Raw genomic sequence first — 9,782 nt, 5'->3', positions numbered from 1 at the left:
TTTTGCTTAAATCCGGCCCTGATTATATGTGTATAAAGAAATGTGGGTGTGACTGATTCGTTGGAAAGCCCCAGGGTTTATATGTATATAAGACAGCCTTCAATTCCATTTTTTTTCATGTTTCATTGTGGTCTATTTCTTTTTTATTAATTTCATTTATAATCTTTGTTAGTGTTGATTTATGATCTGTACGAGCTCAAATCAAATTATAAATCACCCAAAAACGACCTTGATAAAATATGATTATAATAAATATTATAACTACAAACTCGTCGTACATTGAAGAGAATTATTTGATGTAAAATGTAACTACATTTTCGTCAAAAGACTAAAAGTAATGTGTGTCAAAATTAACACTGCACTCTCCAGCATTCAGATCAATGAAGTAAAGCGTACGTGCAGAAGTCTCTCGATGGGCGTGCCGTGCGTAAGAAACGTGACGCCTCTATGCGGAAGTCACTCGGGAGGACACGACCTGTTCAGATCACTCGTGTCAAAAACGGCCAGAGACAAGTGGAGAGCGGATCAAGGTGAGAAACGTGACATCTGTTATCTGTGAACTATCAGGCAAAAGCTAATCGAGACTTGTTATTGACGTCCGTTTACTGAAATGATATTTTATTTGCCATCACCGGGGTTACGAACTAGCTTACATAGCAACGTGGTGTGACTGTATGAATGAATGAATGAATAACGCTAAGCGGAAGAAGACTTTTTTAAAATTTATATATATATATATATATATATATATATATATATATATATATATATATATATATACATGCATAGATATAATACAACTTTGACAACGTTGACTTGTTCTGAATGTTCTGTAAGAAAGAAATATCAAGACTGTCGTTTCCGGCTTTGATAATCGATATTTGGCCAACATCTGGTCTTGAATGCTGTGTGAGCTCATTTGAATAAGTGCCAAGATCTTGATATTTGTAACAAGATATGGGCTTGGTTATTTGTCTTAGCCTAATTTAACCATATTTTCAGTGCTGCTACCATATGCACGATCTGACGAATTTTGAAGCCTAAATTCGCTTGTATAGAGATATAGGTTTGAATTGCGTCAGAACACGTGGGTTTATTCACCTGCAATGTAACACAGTGTAGGCTGGTCTTTGACACTATGGCGGGAAAGATTTATGAGTCAAAGTGAAAACCACCCAAAAGCAAGGGGTGTGTTTTTTGTTTTTTTTACTGTAAATGAGAAAAGAAATGGAGCAATGCAAGACATGATCAGACATGTTATTAGTTCTAAATAATAGCTGACCCATGTGAGTGAAGACTAATAATCATGATAATATAATTAAAAAAAAATAATATAGGAAAATCACACGAAATGCAAATGGTAGGCCACATTTAACCCTCTTGCACACAAGATAATCAAATGTGCAACCACAAATTTGTTTGAGGAAGGTGCGTCTTTATTTAACTGTTATTTCTGGTACAATAAGCACTCCCTACTTTTCCACCATGTGCCTAGAGATTAGTTCTTTGTAAAGGATTTCTTTCTTCTTCTTTTTTTGGAAATGGCCTATCTGCCTCTGATCACATATTTTCTTAATAATTCACATGGGTTCCTATGATCTCATTTTCTTAATAATTCTACTTACTTACTAATCCTATGTGCCCATACCTGTCTTACAAAAGGCATTGCATCAAGCTGTTGAGAGACATGTGTTAACAGTCACACTTCTTAAGAATAGCAGCTCAAAAGCGTGGTGTAATTTCAACTGTCACTACCAGATTGGGCTTGTAGTGTTGCTAAACCTGTGCACTCAGTTGTCTAAGAGCAGGAAAGAAAACAATGCTTTGGTGGTTATATATAGTGAGGGAACAAAGACGGAAGGAGGATCTTTTGGTGTTGGGAAAACAAAGCCAGCTTGTCTAGTTTTGTATTATCGTTGGGCTGTAAAAAGTCAAGGTCAAGGAAGTGAACGTCGACAAAAATTGAAACATTATTCCAGACCATGTGCTTTCAAGATGTTTTTTTTTTTTTTTTAAAGTCTACTCTTGCTGATTTCAGTTCGATACATTTTGCAATAAAAAGACAATGGCAAAAATAATTAGAAGTGGCCTGACAATTGGAGGTTACTATTACTATTAGAGAGCAAGGCTTGCACGATTCCAATAGTGAATAGACGGTCACTATTACATTGTATGATTCTCTCAAAAATAACTTTGAAAAATGGCTTTCTTCAAGGGCTGGTCATTATATACACTGCAGTAACAAAAAAATATATATATTCTGATTTTTATCTATTCACTGGCTCTCCAAACCACATCGCATTATATCCGGTCAGTTCAAGCTTAGGATCACTTAACCCATCTAAAATATTTATCATAATTACCCTGATATGTTTTCAAGGAAATGAATGGGAATTACTGGGAAAGAAAAACCCAACTCTCCTCAAACACTTGAACACAGCTGTGAACAGAAAAGGAATAATTTAATTTAGAGCAAGGCAGAGGCAGTAAATGCTTAGATAATTCTCTTAGTGGCACAGATACAATAAGGCCTGGAAATCAAAGCACTTTTTCCATCACATGCATTCGAACCACCATGGCACACAAGTCACGGTACATCTTTACTCATGACTTTTTTCTTTTCCTTGTTTTTTTTTTTTTAAGCCTCTTATTTAATTGTGGTCAAACTTTGTTATCTAGAAAACTGCTTCCTTGTGCAGATCATAGCTGCCAGGCATCTGTGCAGATAGCAAACATCCCCAAAACACTATGTAAACATGATTAGTTAGTCTAACCGTTTCTTTTTGTGATCTGCTCACAAACTGAGTAACCACTACTATAATTTTCCTTTAGTTTATTTCTGATCTTTCTCTTTACAGAACGTGCAGCGATGAATCGAGTGAGGAGTGTATTCAACAATTTTGTGAGTATTTTGTCATGAATTATGCTTCATATTACTGTTTTTGTTTCAGTGTGGGTCACCAGCTTTGTATTAATGACTGCTCAACCTGTCCTTGTCCTCAGATGAAGAATGAACGGTACAGCCGGTTCACGCTGCAGACGGAGCAGGATGGAGAGCGGCGAGTGGAGGTGAAACTCTCGGAGGATGGGCTCGATGGTGACGCCGAGGCCAACGCTGGAGGCTCACCCACGTTCAGACCGGCACCGCGAGGACAGAACCGCAGGAACATCTGCTACCTGCTCGTGGCCACGCTGCTCATCTTCATCATTGGTACGGCAGTCTTCCTATAAACATGTGAAACTAACTACACTCTTCAAAGAGGTATTATTATCGTATCGGTATATTAAGATCGTACAAGTGCAAAAAGTATAATTTCTCTATTAAATAAAGGATGTTGTTTGTGTAGATCAAGTATCAATTAGTTTTGAAAGTCTGTTCTCTACCATTTATGTTACCTAAAGGTATATTTGAAAGCGAGTAATTCAGTATTTCCTCTAACACCGCAGTAAAACTTTGACCATTTCTTCATTTGGGTTAAGCTTCAGTGAATTGTGTGGTTGCGTGATTGTAAAATAGTATTCAAACTTCCTGTAGATACCACGACCTAACACATTTGTGTGTAAAAGATTTGGCTGATACTTCACTTCCTTGCTTGATGGTTTCCTTGCAATATATGAGTTTTTTTTAAAAAGTCCCTAAAGTCTTCATACATGTCAACTCAAATAAAACCTATATGCAATGATAACATATAATGCAGTACCATGACAATCCCAACACTGTCTTACCCGTAATTACATCTTCTTTTGATTATGGTATAATTTATTTTATTTTTTTCAGGTTACATGGTGGCATACCTCACCCACCGGAGGCCCAAAGTGTCCCTGCGTTGTGAGAACAACACTGTGCTCCGTGTGGAGCCGTCTGTTCCTTCTATCCCGTCTGTTCCTTCTATCCCGTCTGTTCCTTCTATCCCGTCCATCCTACGTGAAGAACTAGCGCCGAGCCTGAGCTGGGTCGACATCACCAACCTCCTGGAAAACAAACTCAACAGCGAGACCTTTACCAAAACCCTGAGGTACAGCATTAAAACATGGTCAAGAGCTGTGGTTTAGACGAGAGGATGTTATGGCTACAGAATGAAACCAGGGCTGTTCGAACATGGCGGCATTATTGTATATTGTGTGAAAACTATCATGGCTGTATATATTGATGTGAAAAGAATAAAGGGAAGAAAACAAAGCCTTGTGAGGGACTTAAGAGTAAGCCCAAAGGCAGCGATCAAAACTGAATCTGAGCACATTGGCATTTTAAGTTAAATGATGGCTTGATTTTCAGTTGTCAAAATGAGATACAGGCTTTTAAAATGTTCCGTAAAGTAAAAAAAAATGACGGAGAAGCTTGTACTTGTTATATAATGATAATGATGATGCACTGCTTTTTAGTGTATTTACTATGAACATGTAAAAATGTTCACAATCCAAAATTTTATACACAGTAGTAGAATGAAATTCCAGTTGTTGGTCTTGCTTCTCTGAGACTCATCCAAGATGTTATAAAAGAGCTATACCTCTTTCTGTGCAGTGATTTTGACAGTGTGTCCCCACGTTCGGCGGGAAGCTATGAGGACAGTAGACTGGGAAACACCATCTTTGATCAGTTCAAGAAGTTGGAGATGGAGCCCTGGACCGACATCCACTACGTTCGCCTGCAGAGTCCAGACAAGTAAATACAAAGAACTTACAATGGCACAAATGTTTAAAAATAGCCACATATATTCATAGCACTAAGGAAAGCAGATCTCTTTCATGTATATTGTCTTGAAGTGTGATGATGAGCATTTCCTCTTCTGCAGGAATAAGCCCAACACCGTCACTTTTGGATCAAATTTCTTCCAGCCCCAGGGATATCTTGCTTACAGCGGCACCGGGAGAAAATCAGTAAGACGATATAGTGACCTTGTTGTGAGCATAGCTGTGCTAAATACCCTTCTTGTAATCTGAAGTTACATATATTTTTTTTGAACGTGAACAGGGTAAACTGGTCTATGCCAACTTCGGTCTTCCTGAAGATTTTGAGGTCTTAGCCACAAACAACATTGAAGTGAAAGGTTCTGTGGTGATGATGCGATGTGGGAAGATCAGTTTTGCACAAAAGGTATGAATATAATAAGTATGAATATACATTCCGATCTAGTATGTTTTGTTTTTTGGTAATCTTTTTATGTAATAATGGTGTTTTTGTGTTTCACAGGTTGCAAACGCTGAAGGAAAAGGTGCAGTAGCTGTTCTCATCCATCCAGACAACAAGGACATGACCACTGACAACGAAGTCTATGGACATGTGAGTTTGAATAATATTAATAAAAATTACCTCAATTTATATTGTGCTTTACAAGCTTCTTCAAATACTGCATTTTTTCCCCTTTCAGGTACATTTTGGTTCTGGTGATCCGTACACTCCCGGCTTTCCTTCATTCAACCAAACCATGTTTCCTCCCACTGTCTCTTCCGGCCTCCCCAAAATCCCAGCCCAGACCATCACCTACAACAATGCTGATAAAATTCTCCAGTAAGTCAAACAGCACAGTTTTGCTGTGTGTTTGCTGGACAGGTAATCACTGTCTCCTATCAATGTTTGTCTACTCTATTGCAGGACAATCGGTGGACCCAGTGGTTTTGGACGTTCTTTGGGAGGAATTGAAAACATCACAGTTGAAGTGAACAATGTGCTGGGTTTCAAAGAGATCCACAACGTGTTTGGGGTTATCAAAGGCTTCATTGATCCTGGTGGGTCTAACTATTAATCATTACATGTAAAAGCAAAATAATCTGAAAATCATCTGAAACTGATTTACCCGTTAATCTTGAGAGCTAAAACTGCTAAATTTTGATTTGAAATGGATGACCGCAAACCTTTAAATGTTTTCATCACACTTTTTTTCATAATGTATGGGCTTATCATAATGACTTGATGATTCCATAGATCAATATGTGGTCCTGGGAGCTCAGAGAGATGCCTGGGGTAAAGGATACGCCCGATCCACTGTTGGGACCGCTACGCTGGTTGAACTGGCCAAGGCTGTCCGAGACATGGTGGAGAAAGGTAATAAATAATCAAGTACTATAATGATTTGGTCAATGTAAACAAATGATCACTGTATCCCTTTTCAAGTAGATAATAAATGTTTAATTTACCAGATGGATTTAGGCCCAGAAGAAGCATTGTGTTTGCCAGTTGGAGCGCTGGAGAGTACGGGAGTGTTGGCGCCACCGAATGGCTGGAGGTGGGAAATATTTCAATTAATTTAACCAATCACGAATAACATGAAAATGCATTTTAATCTCAAAATACGTCTTATTTTGTTTTAGGCTCACATGTCCTCTCTTGGCAAAAATGTCCTTACATACATTAGTTTGGATGGAATAGTGCAAGGTTTGTAAAATCCCTGGTTTATTGCCTTTGTGCAGGTTTTGTACTTTATAAATTGAGTATATTCTTTCTTTCTTAAGGTGTTGGGAGCTTTTATGCCTCAGCCAGCCCTCTGCTCCATACTCTACTTGAGAACACACTGAGAGCGGTAACAGACGCCTAACAATTCATTTATCCGCAACTTCAACTTGTGTTTTCCAAAAAAACCTCATTGTGTCTTTATGTCAACACAGGTGAGGAGTCCCATTGGTTCTGGCTCTCTGAAAGATATGATCCGGACCGACCTGTAAGTGAAATAAACCATGCAAAAAAACTCAATGAGTGTAGCCGTCTGTTTAATATATGAGGTCCTTAAATTTTAACTTTCTATGTTGTGAACAGGTTTCGTCCCATGTCCACTGATGATCCAGCTTATCCCTTCCTGGCCGCCTCTGGAATCCCCTCCATCTCCTTCCATTTCATTTCTAGCAATGTAAGTCTAACTAATTTATTTCCCACTTGTTCATCTTCCACTCTTGTGACTAATTCGACTTCTCTGAGCAGGAACAGTCTAATGTTGTTTAAAAATAGTGTTTTTTAATTTTTTAATTCTGGACCACTCAAGCTCATTCAGTTATTTGATTGCACTGAACCCAATTCTCTCAATTATGCCAAAACAAAAGAAAATTATTCACATTTTGACTGCATAATTGATATTTATTTGCTTTGTGCACCCCCTGTATTTCACAGAAAGAAGAGTACACCTACTTCAACACACTGCTGGACAATAAGGACCACCTGAACTATGCGACTAACCAAAAGACCGGCTCTGTCACAGCCAGCGCCGCTCAGATCGCCGGACAAATGGCCCTGAGGCTGGTTCACGATCATGTGATCAAGTTTGACATGACTCGCTACAAAAAGCTCCTGAACACCAACGTGTACCGCATCAGCAATAAGATCTATACACTTCAAAAGGTTATTTCCTTACATTTTGCAGCATGGCTTAAGATATAAAGGAAGGAAGATGTTTTGTTATCCAATCCAACATTTTAACATTGAAAATCAATTGTCCTACAGTCTGGGAAGCTGAGCGACGTGCGCACTGTGTGGCTGGATCACGCTAAAGGCTCTCTCCAGCGCGCGGCGGACGCCTTCAACAACGACGTCAAAAAAACTGACCTGTCGGACCCCGAGGCCTGTCGACTTCTCAACAACCGGGTTATGCAGGTGAGGCTAGGTCTATAGTAAACAGGACTTTGTAGAGCACACATTTCAAAGTATATCAAAAAGTCTCCAGCCCATTTCTTTGCGAAGTTAGGAATTTTTAAAGGAATAACCAGAATGCTCTCTCCAGCCACTAAGGAGCAGCTTTAATAAATAATAATGTCCAGCAGAGGACACTGACATAATAAGAGATCAGGATATAAACAACACATTGTAGCCACTTGGTAAATGGACAGTCTGTCCCAGTGGAGTGATTAAATAATGACTACAATGTAGCTGAAACCTGTGACACAGGCTTGTCAAGTGCAGTACAAGTTTGAGCCGTTTTTTTGAGGCTACAGTCCGGCTCATTTGTATTGTTATTGAAAAAGGTTTCTTCAATAGTATTTTCCCAATTAAACATTTTACTGGAGCTTTTGATTATTGCCCCCAGGAAAATGTACTTGGAGACCCCTGCTATAGACTATTGTAGCTGCTGGTAAAAAAAAAAAAAACGTTGTTATGCTATACATATCTGGTCTGGCAGAGTGGTAAGTGATCAGGCCTCACTTCGCTTTCTGGGCTTTTGTCTGTTCTCATGGGCTTCCTCCCGATGCCCCGGTTTCCCCAAACATCCTAAAACATGCTTAGTAGATTAAATCCTCCACACCAAATGTAGCTTAAGGTCTTCTTTACACAGTATTTGGGATGACATTGCCAAACGACTGATTTAGCACTTTTACAGTAAATGTTTTCGTAAACAAACATGTATTGTATTCTATGTTTTATTGTGTGCTGAGCTTTCACTAAAACTATCTTTGCAAGTAGACGTGTGAAGTATGCTAGCCAGCTCACAGCCCTCTCCTGTCTTGTTTCTGCCCCCAACATAGATCGAACGCTCTCTCCTGTCTCCTTACGTCTCTCCTGTTGAGACTCCCTTCCGCCACCTGCTGTTCGGACAAGGCCCCCACACTCTGGCTGCTATCACTGAGATGACGGACCTGGATCAGCTGCACACTCAGCTGGCTTTGGCCACCTGGAACCTGCAAGGCTGTGCAAACGCTATCGCCGAGAACGTATGGGACGTTGAGTTTTAGGCCGGATGTTTGTGCGTGTGTGGGTGCAGGAGGGAACAATGAGTGGAGATGGTGCATCATATTCAGCAACAACAAGCACTTAAGCACAAGCTACTAAATGAGTACCTAAACAAATGATAACCTTAAGAACTTGAAACACGAATTACACACTTAAGTTGAAAGAAACTCTATGGAATTAAGTGTCTAGTCAAAGCTTTTGCAGGTGAACCCTTGGCATCCACGCACTGAGGTCTTATTCATTTTTTTGCTTTATCAGCGGCAGTGTCCGCTATAAAGATTTGTCTTTTTTACGACATTATCGGAAGCAGTGCCTTCCATAATTATGACGGTTATACTGTCGCAGTCTACGGCAGCATCTGCTACACTCCTCAGTTCTCTACGACACGACGAGGTTAATCAGTCAATTGTTTCTCTGTTAAAGAAACTGATTGATGGAATGCATTGATATTGTATTCAATCTCAAAAGGATTTCAAGGCGGATATACAAGAATGCAAAATTGCACTAAAGACTTCTTAAAATGTTACAAAAAAGAATCAAAATAATACTAAAAAAATGTCTGCCAGTAATTCCTTCATGTACAATATCAGACTAATAAACATAAAAGTTAAAATGGTGAAAAAAAAAAAAAAAAAGGCAGGTCAAATTAACGATTCAAAAAAAGACATATTTAAAACGTGTATTTATTATATTTTGAAAGCCTGCTAAACATGGTACAAATGTTAGCAAAAGTTACCAAAAAGTCTGTTCACGGCACTCCTAAAATGTATCAATCTTTTGCATAATATGACGGTCATTTTTGTTGCACAGCGTACTTTTGGAGTTCGTTATCGGAAGCAGTGCCTTCCATACTTGAACCCATTATCGGGAGCAGTGTCTCCCATAATGACATGCAGTGACGGTAGTTTTTGTCTACCAGTGTTTGTGAGTTTTTTATTATTATTATTTTTGCGTGAATGTAGTTGTGTATTTATCGGGAGCAGTGTCTCTCATACTTCACTTGAAAGGTGGAACAACTTATCGGGGACAGTGTTTCCCCAGGGTTTTATACTGTATTTATTTTTACTGCTTTATTTTGATTATATGCGTGTGTCTTGGCAACCTTGGTGGTCTAGGGGTGTCTTTTTTTTCA

At 39.0% G+C, this 9,782-nt stretch overlaps 1 protein-coding gene across 1 annotated transcript; it reads left to right on the top strand.

Moving 5' to 3' along the window:
* Window positions 1–443: 443 nt before the first annotated feature.
* LOC306977882 (transferrin receptor protein 1-like) lies at window positions 444–9,180 on the top strand. The gene is made up of 19 exons (XM_079576321.1): window positions 444–530; window positions 2,859–2,902; window positions 3,004–3,211; window positions 3,779–4,016; window positions 4,523–4,663; window positions 4,794–4,878; window positions 4,973–5,095; window positions 5,192–5,281; window positions 5,370–5,509; window positions 5,594–5,727; window positions 5,924–6,043; window positions 6,139–6,224; window positions 6,310–6,373; window positions 6,451–6,518; window positions 6,604–6,656; window positions 6,752–6,842; window positions 7,100–7,327; window positions 7,430–7,579; window positions 8,446–9,180. Exons 2-19 carry the CDS (start codon window positions 2,870–2,872, stop codon window positions 8,650–8,652), a joined length of 2,259 nt encoding a protein of 752 aa, XP_079432447.1. The 5' UTR covers window positions 444–530; window positions 2,859–2,869; the 3' UTR covers window positions 8,653–9,180.
* The last annotated feature ends 602 nt before the right edge of the window (window positions 9,181–9,782 follow it).

The sequence above is a fragment of the Gobius niger genome (assembly GCF_951799975.1).
Source record: "Gobius niger genome assembly, chromosome: 18".
Classification (NCBI taxonomy): domain Eukaryota; kingdom Metazoa; phylum Chordata; class Actinopteri; order Gobiiformes; family Gobiidae; genus Gobius; species Gobius niger.
This window is presented reverse-complemented; position numbering and strand designations above follow the sequence as displayed.

What these genes read in the sequence shown, in the direction of transcription:
- LOC306977882 (XM_079576321.1), top strand. Translation starts at nt 2,870, where the DNA reads ATGAATCGAGTGAGGAGTGTATTCAACAATTTT. An exon ending in CCGAGACATGGTGGAGAAAG is followed by an intron (nt 6,044 to 6,138) that starts GTAATAAATAAT and finishes TTAATTTACCAG; the next exon opens with ATGGATTTAGGCCCAGAAGA. An exon ending in TCAACAACCGGGTTATGCAG is followed by an intron (nt 7,580 to 8,445) that starts GTGAGGCTAGGT and finishes CCCCCAACATAG; the next exon opens with ATCGAACGCTCTCTCCTGTC.